At 39.2% G+C, this 22,145-nt stretch overlaps 1 protein-coding gene across 7 annotated transcripts in view; it reads left to right on the top strand.

The window, feature by feature from the left end:
• LOC140188122 (polypyrimidine tract-binding protein 1-like) overlaps positions 1-21,626 on the top strand; it is a 37,230-nt gene extending 15,604 nt beyond the window's left edge. Inside the window, exons 3-15 of one of the 7 annotated variants that reach the window (XM_072244098.1) lie at positions 12-93; positions 203-378; positions 2,544-2,690; positions 5,163-5,330; positions 6,024-6,134; positions 6,553-6,745; positions 8,483-8,557; positions 11,070-11,221; positions 14,125-14,158; positions 14,560-14,652; positions 17,239-17,455; positions 18,389-18,466; positions 18,556-21,626. In XM_072244098.1, the coding sequence (XP_072100199.1) occupies positions 12-93; positions 203-378; positions 2,544-2,690; positions 5,163-5,330; positions 6,024-6,134; positions 6,553-6,745; positions 8,483-8,557; positions 11,070-11,221; positions 14,125-14,158; positions 14,560-14,652; positions 17,239-17,455; positions 18,389-18,466; positions 18,556-18,688 (1,659 nt within the window). In that variant the 3' untranslated portion in view covers positions 18,689-21,626. The remainder of the gene's footprint in view (positions 1-11; positions 94-202; positions 379-2,543; positions 2,691-5,162; positions 5,331-6,023; positions 6,135-6,552; positions 6,746-8,482; positions 8,558-11,069; positions 11,222-14,124; positions 14,159-14,559; positions 14,653-17,238; positions 17,456-18,388; positions 18,467-18,555) is intronic. The other 6 variants (XM_072244093.1, XM_072244091.1, XM_072244092.1 and 3 more) reach the window with 6 other exon arrangements.
• Positions 21,627-22,145: the final 519 nt, after the last annotated feature.

Below are 22,145 nucleotides of genomic sequence, written 5' to 3'. Positions count from 1 at the left end.
TCTCTTTGCAGCGGGGGTCTGACGAGCTTCTATCTGCTTGTGCTACTAACGGTCCCTATATCATGAGCAATTCTACTCCCTCTGGTGAGTACAGTAAGTATCTCAACATTTTGCATATTACTCATTTGATTTGTAGAAAACTGAGTTACGATTATAACATGGAGAATGCTAGTGCCTTCACATTGTTGTTAAACTTTTCCAGCCAATGGCAACGACAGCAAAAAGTTCAAAGGAGAAAACAGAATTTCAGGAATAATGCCATCCAGAGTCATCCATATCCGTAAACTTCCCAATGACATAACTGAAGCAGAGGTTATCTCTCTGGGCTTGCCCTTTGGAAAAGTAACAAATCTTCTCATGCTTAAAGGCAAAAACCAGGTTGGTGTTGTTTTCCTTTTAGTTTTTTGATTTGTGTCTCCAAGCAAATATTTAGTGTACCTGTGGTTCAGAACCCTGGGATCTTGGTCCTTCCAACACACATGCAGGCATAGGCACAGAAATGACACTATATAAATGTTTGCATAGGTTTGCTTGAAAATTGAATGGCTGATGAGATGTAGTTGGGTTTTGAATGTGGTGGTACGGGACATCAAGTTTCTGTTTCCCGTCAGAAGGTAGTTGCCAGAAGATGGCATGTGTTGGATGGTGGAAAAGTCAAAGATCATTAGATTAGATTATGAAGACACGCAGTCCTCTTTTATTGTCATCTAGTAATGCATGCATTAAGAAATGATACAATATTTCCTCCGGTGTGATATCACAAAACACAGGACAGACCAAGACTGAAAAAAACTAACAAAACCACATAATTATAACATATAGTTACAACAGTGCAACAATACCATAACTTGATGAAGAAGTCCATGAGCACAGTAAAAGTTCAAAGTCTCTCAAATGTCTACAGATTCTTGATTTCGAATTGTAGGATGCAAACAGGTAGGATACAGCCAGTACATTTGTAGCAGTTTGTTTTCTCACTTGAGGGCATGCTAAGAAAGTAGTTGCTGGCATACCTGATTGTAGTTGGTCTTACAGCAAAGAAACATTCAACCTCTATGTCGTCAAATACAGGGGACCCCAACCTTTTTTGCACTGCAGACCGGTTTAATATTGACAATATACTTGCGGACTGGCCGACCGGGGGGGTGGGGGTAGGGTTGCCAATGCACAAGAGTAGCAGTCAAATACATTGTGTTTACCCTGAGGTAGACTACAATGACCATGAAGCCTTGCGCGGTCACCTGTGTGCGTGCATGACTTGCCAATTTTCCACACACCCCTTTTCTTGGTGATTCTGTTCGGGTGGTGGGTGTGTAAATCACGACTGGAATATAGGTGATAAGTAGCTAATACTCTCAATTTTGTTTCTAAAAGGGTTTATCTAATGAATTTAATATTGAACACACTGCATATTTTCCATGTATGAGTATAGTGCTAAGTCAATTATCAGGGGAGCTTGAAGTAAGTGTTGAACGAACTTCCAGTAGAAATGGCAGAAACAGGTTCGATATTATCATTTAAAGAAAAATTGGATAGGTATATGGACAGGAAAGGAATGGAGGGTTATGGGCTGAGTGCAGGTCAGTGGGACTAGGTGAGAGTAGCATTCGGCACGGAGTAGAAGGGCCGAGATGGCCTGTTACCATGCTGTAATTGTTATATGGTTATATAGTTATTTGTCACTTAAGTTAATAGCATCATAACATTTTAAGTAACATTTAGATATTAAACACACAGCACATATTTTCCCCATATGAACATATAAAATCATTGCTACACACCAATATCGCTGAATCAGTGGGAGCCCTGGGCTTGGTTCCCTGCAACAAGATGGTCATATCGAGGGGTGATGGGAGACAGCGATACTGGAAGGGGGTTCCTTATGTCCAGTCTATTCCACAATTTAGTTTTCGTTGCATTCATTGCAGAGGTATGTTGGAAATGGAAGCAACGTTTTCAGTGCTTACATGGCTATCTCAATATATTTAGCCTTGACTTTGATCCAGAATGCCGGCAGAGATGTTATGTCAAACACACTTTTCAGCCCGCCGTCATATGCAAGCTCGAGGAGTTGATCTCCTTCCCACGCTGACATGGATGACACGCGGGTAATGACCTCACTTGCGTTCAAGCTCAACAGGCCGTGACAGGGAATGAGGAAAGGTGCAACTGACTCATATCGCCAAATATATATCAACACTTTTTCCCTGTAGTAGAAAGTCCCTTTGGCCTTTAATATCAGTTTCACTTGTATAATATATGCTTAGTTATTTTGAACTTATTTTAAACCCATGCCTCTGCAGATAGTTTCTGCTAAAGAGAAAATTTTTCATACCAGCTTAAGAGTATATAGAATTATTAGATTCACAATCTTAAAATCAAGAGTGGAGCTCCATTGTGGCAGATACAAACATCTTGATTTTATTTTCTTGTACTTTAGTCAGTACTGGTTCAATTTTCTGGAGTGCAGTTCTTAATTATTCTGTAGATGATACAGTGAACTTGCTTACTTATATTTCAGTTGATTTGTTTGCACGATTCAGGCTTTCATTGAAATGAATACGGAAGAAGCTGCTAACACAATGGTGAGCTACTATGGCACTGTAACTCCGTACCTCAGAAGTCATCCTGTCTACATCCAGTACTCTAACCACAAGGAACTGAAAACCGACAATTCTCCCAATCAGGCAGTGAGTACTATGTTGCTTGATTATTGCCAGCTTGCTCCATTTGGTAACTTACGGGTGTAATTTAGTAACTTTCATTGTCCTGCAGCAAAGAAACACCCTTTGACACCTTCCTGGTGAACTGGAAAATCGCAAATTCACTCCACTCTTCAAGGGGGGGAGGAAGGCAAAAGGACAAAAATTAAAGGCCAGTTACCCTAACCTCAGTGGTTTGGAAATTGTTGGAGTCTATTTATGTATGTAGAGGTCGTGTATAGGCTTCCCTGTGTATTCTAAAGGTTACTCCTCGGGTCCCTGTGAAGTCTCTCTAGATCTTGATTTCCCCAACTCTTGGGGGTGGGGTAGTAGGGCTGTATTCAATAATTCTATTTAAATATCAGAGAATGTATAAAATATACAACCTGAAATCTTGCTCTTCACAGACATCCATGAAAACAGAAGAGTACCGCAAAGAAGTAAAAACGTTAGAACCCCAAAGCCCCTTTCTTCTCTCCTTTCACACACAAGCAGCAACAAAGCATCAACCCTCCCTCCCCCCCCTCCCCCACATATTTCAGCAAAAAAAGCATCAGCATCCACCAGGCAAGCAATATTAATGGCCCCTAGAGAGACCATGATCTGCAATGCAGAAAATCTAATGGTTCACCTGACCAATTCCACGTGCTACGCACTCTCCTCCCATAAAGGGGCAGGGAGCTGTTAGGAGGGGAGAAACAAACCAATTCGCTGATTTACAGTGTTGAAGTCTGCTGCGCCGCTTTTTCTGAGATCTCTGACGAGAATCAGCAGTAAACTCTTTCCCCACTGAGAGAGAGGGCTGTGGTTCACCGAGTACAGAGGCCTCTGATAGCTGATGCACTGTTCCTGGTATTCTGTTTTCTCCCACGATGCTTTAGTTGGCACTACTGGCATAGAATTGGCAAAGCCGAAGTTGCCCTAACCTAGGCCATGACCTTGGGATGTTGAAAAATGGCTGGTTGGTGAGCGTCAGGAGTGGGAACCATCGCTGTAAAGAACCACAGTTTGAGTGCAGCTGCAGGTCAAGGCCACAGACACATCCACCTTGAAAAGGGGGAAAAAGAAACATTATAAGGGTAGAAATTGAGCTGTTTCTGCAGATGAGCTTGAAGAAGCTGCCATCGCATTCGCCTTGTTTATGCCCAGACCACTTAAGATATCTGTGTCTCCTGAACTCCAGTGATTAAAATCCTAGCCTGTTTGACCTCGAGTCCTGGCAATGTAGTTATAAATTTTCTCTAGCTTAATGGCAACTTCACTGTAACAAGGTAACCAAAACTGAGCACTATTACAAATGTTGCTTCAGCAACATCTTGTACAACTGCAACGTAATGCCTCACCATCATTGAGTCAAAGAACTGAGTACGTAAGGCCAGCTTCCCAAAAGCATTCGTTATCCAGTCTATCTGTCACACTACTTTTGGGGAACTACACTTTATTAGGTACCTAGTAAAAGAGTCACTGCTGGTATGTGGTCTTCAGCTTCTGTTACCCATCCACTTCAAGTTTCAACTTGTGTGTTATGTGTTTAGAGATGCTGTTTTGCACCTTGGTTATTTGAGTTACTGTTGTCCTCCTGTCAGCTTGAGCCAGTCTCGTCTGATCTGTTTCATTAACAAGGTGTTTTCTCCCACAGTTCTGCTCACTGGATTTGTTTTTTTTTTTGTTTTTCACACCATTCTCAGTAAACTCTGGAGACTTGCGTGTGCAGTTTCTGACATGCTTAAACCACCCTATCTGGCACGAACAATCATTTCATGGTCTAAGTCACTTGAATCACATTTCTTCCCCATTCTGATCACTAGCTCTTGATAACAATCTTCAAATCATCCTGTGCTTTTTGCCATCAAGCTAATTATGCATCCTATTGACTAGTTTTCCCTGTATCCCAGGCAGTCCAATTTTCCATATTAAGTAGCCATGCAGAAACTTAGCAAGGCCCTTGCTAAAGTCCATGTTGACTACATCTATGTGCACTGCCCTCATCAACAACCTTGGTGACTTCAAAAAAAAACCTCAATCACATTCATGAAACATGATCTCCCATGCACAAAGCCTTGCCTTTGTTAATCTATGCTATGATTTAAAGTGAAACTTCATAGGAAGACTCATTGAAGGACTGATGCATGTAATACAATTATACATAGGATATCAAAAATAAGAGAGCATGGTTTTAAGGTTATAAGTTGGTTTAACAGGAATTTTTGAAAGTAAAGGTAGGGTGTGCTACTTGATGAAATGGTGGAAACAGATAAAATGCTGTTTAGGAGATATTTAAATATATAGCCACAGCATTGAATGATACATTTCTAATGCAGGCAAGTGGGGTTAGTGTAGATGGAGCAGAAAGGCTTGATGTGGTCATGGTTGACCTGAGGACCCATTTCTGTACTTTACAATTTTGAGTCTAGTATAACAAAGGCTAAGTATTCCAAAATTTCTATTCCAATTTTTCAGAGAGCGCAAGCTGCTCTTCAGGCAGTAAATGCTGTGCAGAGTGCAAATATGGCAATTGCTGGAACTGGTGTCCCAGATTCTGCAGTCAATCTCACTGGCCAGAGCCCTGTTCTGCGAATCATTGTGGAAAATCTCTTCTATCCAGTTACTCTTGATGTTTTGCACCAGGTGAGTTCAACTTAGAACTTAATGCTAGAAATTGTTCCTCCATAAAGTTTTGAAAGGTGATGCTGGGACCCTGTGAAAAGTGGATATTGTGGGACTAGAGATGTTGGTCCAATTTGTTTGCAACTGCTATTGAATTGGATTTCTGAATAGAACCAATATGGTAAATGTAATTCTAAAAATCTTTACTTAAGGGAAAATTGCTATGATCACATATGCAAGAGATCTCAGGTTGGGTGCAAATGCTTGAAATTTGGAAGTTTCTAAATTGAGTACTTCTAAATGACAGCATGCTGGTATGTCTACAGTGCTTCGAAATGAATTTTGTAATTCACTGGTTGAAGTGTGTCTGCTTTTCTATGCTTGTCTGCTGTCATATTTGGTGTGTTGATAAGGTAAAAATTGATAATGAGAGTTCAGTGAAGCTTAATGCAATGTGTAGTGCAACACAGTGGTACACGTGGTAAGAACCTTATGTAGCAAGGGCACAGGGTAATGGACCAACAATCGTCTATTCATTGAAATGTTTGATTTAATGACCCTTTCGTTTGTAAGTTTTGCATAAGTACTTAAGTTATAAATTCTATCTAAGGAGTATGGAGGGCTATGGTAGAATAATAGTTTGGCATGGATCGGATGTACCCAAAGACCTGTTTCTGTGCTGTGGTACTCTATGACTCTTTTCTTTGATTGCAGATCTTTTCCAAGTTTGGCACTGTATTAAAGATCATTACCTTCACAAAGAATAACCAGTTCCAGGCCTTGCTCCAATATGCTGATGGGTCCAGTGCACAACATGCTAAACTGGTATGTTGCAGTATATTCTAACGAGCTAGAGGCCGTGATGTCATCCTTCATGAATACTGGTTTCACGTATGCAGTGAGCTTGTAGTTTTACTTGGCCATATTCTTAAGAGCTCTCCCCATTGGTTGCTTAATTGTTGATTATTCATGATAAAATGTGGCAGGGGTACAGTGCTTTGACTTTGAGGTCAATTACATAGCATATCTCCTACCCATGAGGTAGTGAGCATTGAAACTAGCTGTACTACTGCACCTAACTCCATGTAGACCAGAGTTTAAATATTGTCTAAGGTGTTGCCCATCCGTTCAAGCCACAGGTCTACTTGAATTTACTGTTAAGATACAATAGAATTTGCAGTAATTTATGTGTGTTTAGAAGAAATACTGTATCAGTAACTCCAGTGTGTACCTTTTCTGTTAGGCCTTGGATGGACAGAACATCTATAATGCCTGCTGCACTCTGCGCATTGACTTCTCTAAGCTGACTAGCCTTAATGTTAAGTACAATAATGATAAAAGTAGAGACTACACACGTCCTGACTTGCCATCTGGTGACAGCCAACCTACCTTAGACCAAACCATGGCCGCTTTTGGTAAGGAAGCCTCCCTACTAGGTAAATACACCCTCTCTGAATCTTTAAGTGTGTGTGAGTGTGACTGTTTCTATGCTAATATTTACACATTGGTGAGCCTTCATCATTAATGGGGATTTGTAATCTGTTTTATTTTGTGGTGGGTGCTGTGCATAATTTAGAACTGTAATCTTAAAGTTTAAAATCTTTAGCTCTTAAATTAACTCAAGCATTTGGTCCAGCAGTGTAATTATGATTCCTTAGATTTCATGGTTAGAGAAGAAGTTAGTTATTTGTTGGCCTGCCTCAGGTCTGAGAATTGGTTGCTATATTCAAACCCTTATGAGGAACTAGAATCTAAAAGCATTAAGAGTTTAAAGTCTATTCTAGTGCTTTTAATGAAATTGCTTAATCACTTTAGCCATGTTGATTGAAAGCAGTTTCTAAAAGCTCTATTTGAGAGGTATTCCACACTTGTCCTGCATTGAACTACTTTTGTTGAAGTTTGTTTTTTTAAAACTTAAACAGCAGTTACCTACTGTTCAAGTTACAATAGAGATTTGAATGTTTATTTTAATTTTAAGGCTATATTGTAAATTATAACACAAAACTGATTCAGGTAATTGGGTGTTTTCTTTGTTTACCAGAAAATCGAGCATCTGATTTCCCTCCCAGCTGTAGTTCTGTTATAGATGCAGAGCTTCCTGTTTATAGAATTGGAGCAGTATGGCATGGATACAGGTCCTTCAGCCCAGTCAATAGTGACTATAGTGCTCGTCCAGCTAGTCCCAGTTTCCTGCATTTGGCCCATGTCTCTCTAAACAATGCCTCTTCATATACATATCACGTGCTTCTTTAATGGCACTATTGTATCTCCCTCAACCACTTCCTCTGGCAGCTCGTTCCATATACTTTCCACCCTCTCCCCGTCACCCTAAATCTATGCCTCCAGTTTCGACTGGTAGCATCCACCTTATGTATGCCTCTCATCTTACACATCTATAAGGTCACTCCTCATTCTCATATTCCACGGAATAAAGATTTAACCTTGCCAACCTGTCCCTATAATGCAAGCCCTCTAGTCCTGGCAACGTCCTCTTGTATCATTTCTACACTTTTTTCAGTTTGATCACATCCTTTCTATAAGAAAGTGATCAAAACTTGACCTTCCAGATGCTGTTTGACCTGTGGAGTTCTTCCAGCAGTTTTTTTTTCTTGCGTAAGTGTAGAAATGTGTTGGATCATTGTTTCATAGAAGCTAGTGATTTCCAGAGTGATGTATAACTGTTAACTGGGTGCTTCATTGATCAATTGCAAACTATGGAGCATAATCCAGCTGGTCCTGAAGTTGTCTCAAATACTATCATAAAACAATGAAATTACTCACTACATTTTTTTTCCTTTTTGCAGGTTAGAGTTTTCCTTGTTGTAACTCCAGTGTTTAATGTGACTGTTACTTAAACAAAAACACTTATATTCATAATTTGTATTATGATCAAAGTACAGACTTTATCCTGAAGGCTCTCCTGAGAATTTTCCCCTCGTTTAAATTTAACTCTTGATAGATTTCACACTGAAACTCCCGTTAACATTTTAGTTACATTTGAGAATGCTTGTTTTTTTTTACATAGGTTCTGGAAAGATGGCTGCTTGGTGACTTAATATATTTGATAGAATCCCAGTGTTTTTGAAACATTAAACAGGAGGTAACGGAAAGGGGTGGATTGTAAAAACCATTATTTTACTAGAAGTGCTCATGCAGGCTTGCTTTCTTACCAGGTGCACCAGGTATCATCTCCTCGCCTTATGGAGGTGGAACTGGTTTTCCTCCTGGTATTGCGTTCCAGCAAGCCGGTGAGTTGGTAACTTAGGAATTTTATCTCCAAGCTTACTGCATGCCAAACTTTTTGTATTTGGAACTGGAACTATGAATGACCAGGCAGGTTTTGAAACAAAACCAAGAGCAGGAGTGACCAAGTCCACTCTTAAGCTCTGCTTTTCATTATCTGACATTTTGATTCCCACATCCAAGAATTTCTCATTCTGAGATGTACCTGACTAAAGCAGGTGTTTTAATAGTAAATTATCAGTATTTTAAACAGTAAATATCCATTCTACTTAATCTGATTAAAATGTCCATTCTCCACCAGATTAGGCTCCCTTCAAACTTACTGAATTATCTCCTCTCGCCCTCCTGTTTAATTGAGAACAACCCTAGCTTATTGAATCGCTGGGGTTCCTTTGTTCCTCCCCATCATTTGGTAGCCTGTTGTTTAATGCTTATTGCCTTGCCTTGCTGCATTGTTCCACTCTTGTGCTTCCATTTTTTTATTTTTCAGCCCAGCTGACTGAGCCATCTCTGCTATTGAACCTTACCAGTTTTTTATGTTGTCTGTATTTTTTCACAGCTGTCCTTCTACTTCCTCCTGCTGAGGCAAATTTAAATACATTTTGGATTTTGCTAAAACCTGTGTGGACTGTTAGCAATTCTCCCTTGTTAACTTCTAGAGCCTTTTACAGACGTTATTCAGATGTAGATCTACCCTTTGCATATCCGTGCTGTTACTGATTGACCTTCTAAACCTGGGGTCCTCAGATCCCTCAGTTACTGATAGGGGTGCCTGGCATTAAAGAAAAAGGTTAGGAAACCCTGTTTAGGTTAGGAAACGAAGAATTAGATTTGATTATATTCATTTTCCCACCACTTAATTAATTAGTACGCAGTTGACTCCTTTTACCCCTGCTGCTCATTTTAAGTAGGTCCTCCGGTCTTGACGTTCATGTAGTCAGGACCATCAGCGCCCAGGATATATTTGCTCTAGACTTACATTTTCACATGGAACTAATTTTGCAGTACCTCACTCTATCCAGTCTGTTATTTCAAACAATATTGGCTTAGTTATCCTCTATGTACTAGTTTAGTTTTTATTTTACTCAATTTTATTTCATATCCACCTGCTTTTCAGTTTCCCCTTCAAATTCAAGCTCGGTGGTTTAAAAAAAATACTAAGTTATGTTCAACTTCCTGCCTTTTACTTCTATTTTTAACCTTTGAATATAGTTATGAAAAGGAACAGTCTAACCCAGTGATGATCAACACTCTAGTGATGCACCTTCCAGGAGCCCAGCTTTGTTTCTTAAAACTAAATCTAGGATTTTCCCTCTGTACCACTTCCCTGTGTTGTTGGGCTTGCTGTATCTTGAATAAAATTCTCCCAACTACAGTTTAGGAATTCTTTACCCCAGTTAATATCAGCTCAATTAAAATCCCATGTTGCACTAAAGAAATTTACTTGCTCTGAGTTGTACTGCACTGAACCCGACCTTTAGCCCGCTGTGTCGATGCTAACCATCACATACTATGGTCGTTTTCCAACACGGTCTGCAATAACTACCCATGGCATTTTAAGTGGTGATCTAAATACCATATTAATGTTGTAAGTGTATCTCACTGGTACCTCAGGCAGTTCATTTTAGAATATTCCTTTGATCTTCAGCTTCCCTGCTAATTTGTTGGTTCATTGCATGACCTAATAGTGCATCCTTTTTAACGCAGAATAATAGAGCACAGGAGCATGCCCTTCTGCATACACAATGTCTATATTCTTCCATTGTCACACATTCTTCATGTACCTGTCTGAGAGCCTTTTAAAACACCTCTGGTGTGTTTGATTTCACTGCCACCTTTGACAGATGTAAATTTACATTTGTCCTTTATCTCTGTATTTTGCATTAACCCCACTGCTGATTGTTTTAAAGAACAAATTTATTCCCATTTATTTCAGTATTCAAATATAGTTAGGATTTGCTACAAACTTCCCAAGGTATCTGTCTGATCACTATCTACTATGTCTCTTTGCCAGTGCACTCTTTTGCTATGATTTAATGTAGCTAGTTTGGAACAATTTTGTTTTTATTGCTCATTTTTTTTGACAACTTAATGGACTACCACAACATTTTAATTTTAATCGGAGAATGAAAGTGGATCAGAGTTCAGGTTCCAAGTTGGCTTGTCATTTAAAGGCATGGTGTGGGATAACTGGATGTGAGAAATGGTTATCAACTGCTTTTGGGTGGCTTCTTTACTTAATTTTCAAGTCTTTCAAGAAACAGGCACTTCTTTCCCTCCCTAAATGTGTTTCATGCTGCTTGGTGTATAATAATCAATTTACATAACAGTTTTGCCATCTGTTTCCTCTTGCAGCAGACAAGATTGCATGTCCGAAGTAAACGGGCTTGAGCAGTGTATTTTCTGTCAATCCACAGCATTGAGTTTGGATACTCTCACTGTGTATGCCAATGATGTTTAATCATTGGGCTATTTTAAATACATTTTATGTAATAATTTCAGTGTCTTGTTTAATAGGTTTGTCTGTCCCAGGGGTTCATGGGGCCTTGGCTCCACTTGGCATGCCGTCAGCAGCTGCTGCGGCAGCAGCCGCAGCAAGTCGTATGGGAATTCCAGGCTTTGCCTCAGCAGCCAATGCTGTCCTGCTGGTCAGCAATCTGAATCCTGAGGTTAGTGTGATGTGAACAAATTTCTCTGCGCTTTTTTTTTTACTTTGTCTTGTTTCTGTTAACTAGCTGAAACTAGTTCTCATTCAAGGGTCAAATGAGAAAATTGAACTTCCGCACGGTAGCTCAGCTGTCCTTCAAATTAAATTGCTTGAAAACATGCTTTTTTATTTTGACCAAATTTACCTTCAGTCTTAGTTTTACATTTAAATTAAATTTCAGTGGGGATTTTTATTAGGAAATGTGCTTTGAGCAGTTAGTACCTCACCCTTTTTGTCATACTGTTCCCCCACACATTGCTAATTTGTTTTATTCCTGTTTCAACAACTTGTAGTCTTTTGCACAACTACTCTAGCTTCCACTGTTTTTGGTTTACAGGTACAAATGCTCCCCCTTGTCCAGTTGGGAAATACAGTTAAGCTCCCAACTTCTGTAATATGGTCCTGGAGTCTTGTTATGGTCTCCTGTGTAAGATAGCTGCTGCTCAGCTAGACATTCTGGAGTGACTTGGCATGATGTAATCTAACACCGTGTTTTTTGATTTCAGAAGAAACTTGTAGGAAAGTAAACGGATTGTAACAAAGCTATGGTTTGAGTTCTCTGTACATTCTTAACTGAATAGTGTTGAATCTAATCTCTGCACGTTTTGTTTTAATGTAACTTTCCACTGTTTTGACCTGTTTGTTTCTCTGACTGGTGCATCACTACTCCTCAGTAAGCTTCCTGGCATTTCTACATTTAGAGGATGAAGGCACGTTCTGATCTGGTACCGAAATTGTACTGAGATCATACCTTGCAGGAGACTTGCATTGCATGTCAGTGCAGTAAATCTCAACAGACTAATTGAGACCAGTGAAAAATTGTACTTTTTCTAATTTGGCTTAGTCCATTAATAAGTGTGTAGGACCTGACTTGGCATTCTACCCAAAGCTCATTGAGGTTCTGTGGAAACTGGCTTCCTGCTGATCGCTAGCATAGGTCTTCTGGGCTTAACCAAAAGACTCCGGACTTACTTGAGTCCCTTCCCCAGATGTGCTATCTACCAAAGAAAGGGTAGTAGTTTATAAATTAATGGCATTCATTTTTTTTTCCTGAACACTGGGGAAACTGAACACTATTAATTTAGATAAATTTCTGTCCACAGCTTTTGGCACAATTTTCACAGGTAGATATTGCATCCAAAATCCATGGAAGTTGGGCTCCCTGAATGGGTGCCATGGGTGGGATAAAAGCAGGGGGTAGTAGCCTGTCAAGTCAGGAGTTTCTCCGATATTTGTCTCTGAAAGCCACTAGTTCTAATCAGAAACACTGCTTTCACCTTGAAGATCTGATTCTTTAGGATATTTGTTCTTAACTTGTCTCACTTATCGTTGACCAATTATGGTGATTTTGTTGCAGTTGTTCCAGAACTACAGATTTGTGTAGTTGAAGTTAGTGTTCCTTGAAATACATAGTGCGTTTGTGTTGTATAAACCCTGTAGTTTTGTTTGATAGTCATAACAGCTATTAAATTTCTTTACATACATTAGCCATTTTCTCTCACTTGACCCTATAGCCTTAGTGTATAGCATGGTGTTTCAAATGCTCATTTAAGTGTACAAATTCAGTAACCCTTCACAATGTGTTACAGATTTCAAGCACTCCCAGGTTAGGTTTAAGCTTCCCATTTAGTTCAGGTTTATGTTTCTAGTGAAAGACACCCCTGCTAAGGTGAAAAGTTCCCTACTTTCTATTCCGTACCCTTATAGTTTTGTATACCTCTGACAGGCCACCTTTATTTTCCTGCATGCCAAGAAAAACAAATCAGCATCTCTATCCCCTTCACTAACCTGGTTGAAATTCATGAAATAGTATTGGGTGGGCATTTCAGATGACAGGTGTTTTCCACTTTTTTTTCATTTACTTTCTTTCATCTCCATTTACTGGGCTTTGTTGGAGGCCTGTGCTGGCTCTTTGTAAGCCAATCTAGTCATTTGCTGTGTTTTCCCTTAAATTTGAGACAACAGTAACAGTAAATTCCTGTGGTATTCCTTCCTGCTTCTCCCAATGACATTCTCTGCCTGTCCCAAAGGATTTAGCTAATTTTTAGCCCATATTTGGAGAAAAGCTAACAATCTTAAAAACAATTATACCTATGACATTTTGGGAGGTTGTACTTGTATATTGCTAAGTGATTTGAGTTACAAGATGTCTATAAAAGCAGTTTTTAAAGTTCTGCAAGTTATTTGGGTAAGCATTGACTGCCATTGTATTTTAAGGAAGTGGGGCATTAAAGTAAAATTTCATATGAGCCTTGATTAAATTCGGCATGGACCAGAGTATTTATACATTTGGTAACTTGCTGTGTAAACTGCTTTTCAACTGAATGTAGTGTTTTCTTAGTAACCCTTTGTCCTTCAGGAGTGTTGTTGAGATTCAGTACTCTGCAGCTGTGAATATTATTATTTTAAATGGCTTTAGATCGTGAAATAATCTCCTTAATTTTTTTTATTTAGTCTTTTCCTTTAGCATGCATTCCTCTTGCGTGAAGTAATAAGCTTTTAATTTTGTGAAATAATGGGAAAGAATTCATTTATCAACCAGATGGAACACTACATTTCTCATGTGTACTGACCTGTTTTATGCTACTTTTTTCTTTCCTTCCCTTCCCTTCCCCATCCCGTTCTCCCTCCCCTGCCCTTGATATGGATTCCTTTGTGAACTGACTGCACGGTCCCCATGCTTCCTGTGTTTCAACAATGCTCTTCGGACCAAACTGCCCCTCAATTAACCATCTTGAACCATGAACCAATTCACCATTCTGTGGGAACCACCCTTCGTTGTGGATGATTCGTTCCATCTTCGTTCTCCTTCGATTCCTTTCCTCTTCCTGTCTTCCGCTGCCTTGCTCTGCTGTCCTTCTAAAGAGAGTTACGCCCCAATGCCTCTTTATTCTTTTCGGTATGTTATTGTTAGCACTTTATTATCTGTTTCAGTATTTCTTGTTTAAAACTTTTATATTTGAAGTTTGTGGTTTGCTATTTCAATGCATAATTTCAGTTGAACTATAATTTTGACAGTTTGATTCTTTGATTTGCATATAATGCTCAGTAATGCATGTTTGGGTGCTTTGCATGTCTTTGTAATCATGTAGATGAAATAAATTTCTGTGGCATTAATAGTTTGACACTAAATTTCATACTTTTGAATGCTATGGTTTTCATAGCAATCTAAGTTCTGAATTTTGCTAACTGGGGAAAAAATGAATAACTGAATTTTGAAAAGCTGGTTGTCAGTGACTTGAATCTTGGTTAATGGAAGTGATTCGTGTCCCCTGCTAACTTTCCTTGTCCTTGGTTAAGGAGTATATGGTGATGTGCAGCGTGTGAAGATACTCTTCAACAAGAAAGAAAATGCCTTGGTTCAAATGTTTGACTGTACTCAAGCACAGCTGGGTAAGTCTTCAAGTACCACCTTGAACTAAAAAGCATTTTAATTTGTTTTTCTGCACATTCCTGGGATGAAAATTGAATCATTGGAGAGTGTCTGAATTGTTCTAATTCCTACTCTCCAGGCCCATAGAAGACACAATGTCAAGTCATAACTATAGTCCACTTATCCTTTTATTTTTAATGAGATCCAGGGACTCAAATGAATATACAGGCATGCAAAAGTTTGGGCACCCCTGGTCAAAATTTCTGTTACTGTGAATAGTTAAGTGAGTAGAAGATGAACTGGTCTCCAAAAGTCACAAAGTTAAAGATGAAACATTCTTTTCAACATTTTAAGCATGATTAGTGTATTATTTTTGTTTTGTGTTGAGCACCTGGCCAAGTGGTTAAGGCGTTCATCTAGTTATCTCAAGGTCGCTAGTTCAAGCCTCAGCTGTTGCAGCATGTTTGTGCCCTTGAGCAAGGCACTTAATCACACATTGCTCTAGTCTGTGCGAGGAGTGGCGCCCCACATAGACTTCCATTCTGCGCTTGTAAGGCATGAAAATGCCCGACGCAGGCCTCTCATGGTCTCAGTTGACATTCCCTCTCCCTCCCTCCCCTTTGTTTTGTACAATTTTAGAGTGGTAAAAGAAAGGAGCACCATGCAAAAGTTTGGGCACCCCAAGAGATTCGAGCTCTCAGATAACCTTTACCAAGGTTTCAGACCTTAATTAGCTTGTTAGGGCTATGGCTTGTTCACAGTCATGGTTAGGAAAGGCCAGGTGATGCAGATTTCAAAGCTTTATAAATACCCTGACTCCTCAAACCTTGTCCCAGCAATCAGCAGCCATGGGCTCCTAAGCAGCTGCCTAGCACTCTGAAAATTAAAATAAATGATGCCCACAAAGCAAGAGAAGTCTATAAGAAGATAACAAAGTGTTTTCAGGTAGCCATTTCCTCAGTTTGTAATGTAATTAAGAAATGGCAGTTAGCAGGAATGGTGGAGGTCAAGTTGAGGTCTGGAAGACCAAAAAAACTTTGAGAGAACTGCTTGTCGGATTGCTAGAAAGGCAAATCAAAATCCCTGTTTGACTGCAAAAGACCTTCAGGAAGATTTAGTAGACTCTGGAGTGGTAGTGCATTGTTCTACTATGCAGCGACACCTGCACAAATATGACCTTCATGGAAGAGTCATCAGAAGAAAACCTTTCTTGTGCCCTCACCACAAAATTCAGCGTCAGAAGTTTGCAAAGAAACATCTAAACAAGCCTGGTGCATTTTGGAAACTAGTCCTGTGGACTGATGAAGTTAAAACAGAACTTTTTGGCCGCAGTGAGCAAAGGTATGTTTGGAGAAGGGTGCAGAATTTCATGAAAAGAACACCTCTCCGACTGTTAAGCATGTGGGTGGATTGATCATGCTTTGGGCTTGTGTTGCAGCCAATGGCATGGGGAACATGTCAGTGGTAGAGGGAAGAATGAATTCAATTAAATACTAGCAAATTCTGGAAGCAAACATCACACCGTCTGTTAAAAAGCTGAAGATGAAAAGAGGATGGCTTCTACAACAGGATAATGATCCTAAACACACCTCAAAATCCACAATGGACTACCTCAAGAGGCGCAAGCTGAAGGTTTTGTCATGGCCCTCACAGTCCCCTGACCTAAACATCATTGAGAATCTGTGGATAGACCTCAAAAGAGCAGTGCAAGAATCTCACAGAACTAGAAGCCTTTTGAAGGAAGAGTGGGTGAAAATCCCCCAAACAAGAATTGAAAGACTCTTAGCTGGCTATAGAAAGCGTTTACAAGCTATGATACTCGCCAAAGTGTGTGTTACTAAGTACTGACCATGCAGGGTGCCCAAACTTTTACTTCCGGCCTTTTTCCCTTTTTGTTATTTTGAAACTGTAAAAGATAGAAATAAAAAAGTAATCTTGCTTAAAATATTAAAGAAATGTGTCATCTTTATGCCTTTTGGAAATCAGTTCATCTTTTGCTCACTTAGCTATTCACAGTAACAGAAATTTTGACCAGGGTGCCCAAACTTTTTGCATGCCACTAAGTAGTGGACTCCTTGTACCTATTGAATGTGTTCTTTTACCTCAGTGATTCATTTGCACTGACTGATTCCCTCACTATCCAAAAGATCTGATTGCTGTGATGAATTTACTTATCTAATTAACACCTCCAATGCAAAAATTTCTCCCGTTTTAGTCCTGAAAGGCCAATCTCTTTTGAAACTGTTAAATGAAAGGTGAGGCTTGCACAGTCTGTAGGCAAGGAGACGGAGTTAATGTCCGGATACATTCTTCAGTCTGGACACATTCTGCCATTTTCTCATGATAAAGCCCTTAAGTACCAATCTTGTAAATTTTATTTTACTTCAATTGCAGGTCATTGGCTGGCTCCATTAGTCTCATTACCCCTCCTTGTGTATATTATATACCTGATTTCCTCCAAAGATTCTAGCATATTACCTACTAATACCAGACTAATGAAGTTCTTGTTCTGTTTTTCTCTCGCTTTATTTGTTCCATTCTAACTCAGATGTGCTGCTATCGTTTATGTCCAAATTGTGAGTTTATTTGATTGGTCTTTTCTCTAGCTATGAGCCACTTAAATGGTCAAAGGCTTCATGGGAAGGCAATGCGTGTAACCATGTCCAAACACCAGACTGTACAGCTTCCTCGTGAGGGCCAGGAGGACCAGGGACTGACTAAGGATTACAGCAGCTCACCTCTGCACCGTTTCAAGAAACCTGGATCAAAAAATTTCCAGAATATCTTCCCTCCTTCTGCCACCCTTCATCTCTCCAATATCCCGTAAGTGTGATCATTTTCTGAATTAGTATTGAATGTTTCTGATCAGTTGTTTGTAATGTGCAGTTATGACTTCTGACTAGTATTGAAAAATAATCAATATCCAGAATACTTTAGAAGTTTTTTTTTTTAAAAAGTAATGTCCTTGATTCATCTAAGCAGTGCTAAGTGTAAATGGTATAGTGGTGTCTTGCGCACAGGCGTGTCACATAATCACAGGTTACAGCATAGATGGAAGCTACTTGGTGCATTAAGTCCATTCTGGATCTATGTAAGTGCTTGCCTTATTTGAAAATTAAGCCAACCAAAGTTTACCTGCATATCTTCATAGCAAATTAAGTCTACAATATGGTCTCTATTGCTTTTGGACTTTGGTTTCTGTCAGCCTTGAATAGTCGAGTAGGCCAGTTTGTACTTTGAGCTGTCTGACACATTGACTGGGAGAGCCTGTATGGTTAATAACAGTCAGTGCTATTGCTGTGAGCTCATGGATTGTGCTTTGGCCGTACCTTACTACCTTCTGTGCCTTCTGTTTGTGGCACCCTATACTTGGGACTTTTGCCATTCAGTCCTCATTGATTTCCCAGAAAGCCCAAGTGGATATGGTTCGTCTTTTATACAGTGTTTTGTACACCATTCATGCATACATCATGCTTTGGCATTATAACACTGGCAGTCTATTCACACCAAAGTCCCACATGCAACAATTGGTTACAAAACCTGGTGAATAGTAATAGGGATAAATATTGGCTGGGATTAGCTCTTACAGTACAATGCATCAATCAAGGCGTACTGTTTAAATCTAGCACAGGGAATAGTTGGATCAACACCTTGGTTGTTACCTGTTTTGGAGCAGCAGTGCTTGGGCTTGGCTGGTGAAATGTGTTGATTGAATTGATGAGAGTTCACTATCAATGGGATTCTCATTTCTTTCAGACCTTCAGTTACTGAAGAGGATCTAAAGATGCTCTTCTCAACCACAACAGGCATGGTTAAAGCATTCAAGTTCTTCCAGTAAGTCATGTTTTCTTACTCAGTTTTTCATTGAACTTTGTGGGGTTTAACTGGCGTTGTTGAAAATTTTTGTTTGTTTGTGCTTTTAGGAAGGATCGCAAGATGGCTCTCATCCAGATGAGTTCAGTGGAAGAGGCAATCCAAGCCCTCATTGATCTTCATAATCATGATCTCGGGGAAAATCACCATCTCAGAGTTTCTTTCTCCAAGTCAACTATTTGAAATTTTGACGTGGATTTCCAGCCATTTCCTGGAGTCCAGTTTGGCCAATGGGCACAATGATTCTTTTTATTCCAGAGACACCACTAAACCTCAGAGCAGCTGCAGAGCTGAAAAATTACCCAAAAGTGACCACAGTTCTTTATTTTTGAGAAAAGTTTGCTGCAATGACATCCTATCTTTTTAGGTAGCAGTGCTGCCAGTCCCAGTTAGTTTATCACTGATTGGCTTATGCTAATATTACACTTTACCATTTGAAATTCTTCCAAAAGTTTACAAAATGCAAATATATCTCTTTTGGATTACCCAATGCTGCACCTAATTTCAGGTTGTATAATACACCTTTTTGAATTTTTTAAATCACCCTCACCCCTTTCCCTTTGGGTATCCATACCACTATAATACAGAAGTGTGGATAATTTAAGCATATTTTCATTTAAATGATTACTCTGTGCCTTAATGTCTTAATGAAACATGGGCCATTTTGAAATTGAGTCTGTTTCTGGTTGTATGTTTTAGAGTTTGTACAAGCAATGTTTGCTGCCTGTTTTCTCTTAAATGTTGCCGTTATTCAACTGACGGGAGGGTGGGGAGGCCGTAGGTTTGAATTAGCCTAAAATTGACCATTGTATCCGAAGTTTGCTGTCCTCTATCCATCCAACTCAAGTGTGTTGTATATGTTTAATTGAAGCAGTGCAGATATGAGAGTTGCTACAGGCAGCTGTATTTCGCAGCCAGCAAGAATTTTTGTTCAGAAATGATATTTTTAGTTGAAGCTGTCAGTTTTTTTGAAAAGAATTATCTATATATGTTCTATTGGATTTCACTGAATGAGCTGGTAGATTAAAGGGCGCACTTCAAGTAATTGGATGGATATTAATGTAATGCATTTTTTTAAGGAAAAGGCAGCTATTTGGCAATCCCACGTCTCCAGGCCCCACCTAGGCGTGTTAAGTTGTAGCCTCCATACAGAAGATCTTGATTATGTTAATAATCCTAGCTAGTGGTGACCTTCCTGGAGGAAATTGTACTACCCTGCTTTGCAAAGAAAAGTGCCCACCTCATAACCTGGAACAGTCCCAATATTGAATGGTCTAAACTTGTTGCCTTCTATATTCAGTATCTATCTGTATTTTATAGTTGGGGTGTGTTTTATTATCTTAATCCATAGAATGTGTATTTTCTACCTTGTATCTTAGATTTTTTTTATTTTAATCATTTTTGAGCTGAAGTTTCTGTTCTTCACACCTCCATTAAGTGAGCAAACCTAGTGTGATGTCAGTTTTCTGCAGTGTGCACTGGCACCTGCTAATTCATTTGGGAACTGCTGAAATGCTGACATTGGTGTGCAGTTTTTTAGTTGTATTTGGTAAACTGCTTTCATTTTATTTTTTGCTCTTCGATAAATCTGTCTTTTTGCTACCCAATATTTCATTCCATTTTTATCCTGCGTAGTTCCCTTATGCATGAATACAGCGTTGTTAAAGAGGGTCCTATTACTGGCTGTTCACTATAGTACTTGAGTCTGCTGATGCAGAAACTGGATGTTGGCCTCTTTGGGCATTGGTTTTGACTTCATACTGTTGTTGTGCACTTCAGTACAATCAGACACTTGTTACCCATTATTTCCTTTAGGTTGCTAGCAAAGTACAGCAGGTGGGAGGGCTACTGGTCCTCCTGTATGGTAATATGGGATAGATGCGTAGATTTTCCACCAAATAACCGGTAGTCTCCCACTGAGTTGTCAAACTGTTGGCAAGATTTTGACTTGTTGAGATTCATTTTACAAATCTGGTTTAGTTTGACCTGGGAATTGCAGAACTGTAAGGTTGAATTGGTGAGCCTTGTCACAGCAGTGCTACCACATTGAAGTGTTATGACAATTTGCTGCAGTCTTTTTTTAAATTTTGGACGGTTAAGGACTTTGCTTGCTTATCTTGGCATGACTTGTGGATTTTGTAGCATTTTCATGCCCTTTTGGAATGTACTGAGTCCTAACTTTTATTGAAATGCTAATGGTCTTTAATCATCCATTACTGAAAACTAGTTTTTTAGCACTTGGATTAAAATGATCTGTAATTGTTTTCCCGTTGTCAAAGTGTAACTCTCTGCTTTTCCTTCTATTGGCAAAGAGAAAAAAAATCAAATCCAAACATTCCATAATATGGGCAAAATGCTGGAGTCATAACAAGAATATTTGTGCTTTGGACTGATTGTGTGTAAGAAAGCTCATTAATGACCATATTCATCTTGTGCCTAAAACTATTAAATGAGCAATAGTTTACTTTAAGGAAAGATTGTTCAGTGAATGACATATGTCAGTGGATTTTTAGGGTTTTGTTTTCAGGGTTTCATGGACCAAAGTTGTTGTGCCTTCTGAAGTCTTAGTTCTTCACATTTTACAATTCCTCCTCTAGCCCTCGTATTATTGTAATACTGCATTGTGCACCTAGGATGGTGGCTGTATGCTTAGTGGATTCAATCTTTGTTACTGGTTTTTTATGCTGTTTACTTGATGTATGCAGCTTTCAGACAAAAATACACCACCACTATTTTTTTTGTCTTTCTTTAAAGAAATATTCCCTCTTTTCAGCTGTAAAGAATGTTTGAAAAAGGTGTAAATATTCATACTTTTTTACCTAGAGAGGCTAAGGGGAACAAAACCGGTTTTTATATGGAAGCATTGTCTTGTATATTTTGATTAAAAGAAACAGCTGTCAGGTTTCATATGTAAAAGGGTTTTTCAGAAAACAATTCCTCTTCTATTGAGAAGAAATGTTTGTAATGCAAAGAAAATTAAAATAATTTTCTAATGAATTTGTAGCTGTATGAATGCATTCACCAATGTACACTGTTTCAGATTATGCAATTTTCTTTTACTACCGTCAACAGCTCTGGCCAATGTAGTACTTGCTTCTTCAATAAACTGCTTCATTCTTTATTTTTCTGACTTTTTTGTGTCTGGTTGCTGTTCCTTTATCTAAATGTTTCAGCTCATCTTGTTTGTAACTGTCATCATAGCTACTAAGGGCTTATTTTAACTGCCTCAGTATGTGGGAAAATTGCATTGCTGTTTCCATGTGAGCAGTTTTCTGTTTTCACTTGATTGCATCTTTGTTACATTTTAGTTCTTGTTCTACTTGTCCTAAAGTTGCAGTGCTGCTTAAAACAAGAACTTCTCTCCTTTCCCTTCCTCCCTTAGTACGACTCTGTACAAATGTCCCTTGTCCTACACGTACACGCCTTGCTGGCCAGTTCAGTGTAAAGTATTTCTGGCTGCTTGATGGCAAATATCTGGCTGTAACTTAGCCTAATTTTAGAATAAAATACAGTTGGAACAGATTGTTGTTCTTGGAGCCATTCTACAGTTTGGATTGTAACATTTTGCATCTCCTTTCAGGGGTTCCCCAACTGGAGTGTGCCAGTTGGAGTGCAGCAGTATCTTGCACAGTCTACCTAT

The sequence above is a fragment of the Mobula birostris genome, chromosome 26 (assembly GCF_030028105.1).
Source record: "Mobula birostris isolate sMobBir1 chromosome 26, sMobBir1.hap1, whole genome shotgun sequence".
NCBI lineage: Eukaryota > Metazoa > Chordata > Chondrichthyes > Myliobatiformes > Myliobatidae > Mobula > Mobula birostris.
This window is presented reverse-complemented; position numbering and strand designations above follow the sequence as displayed.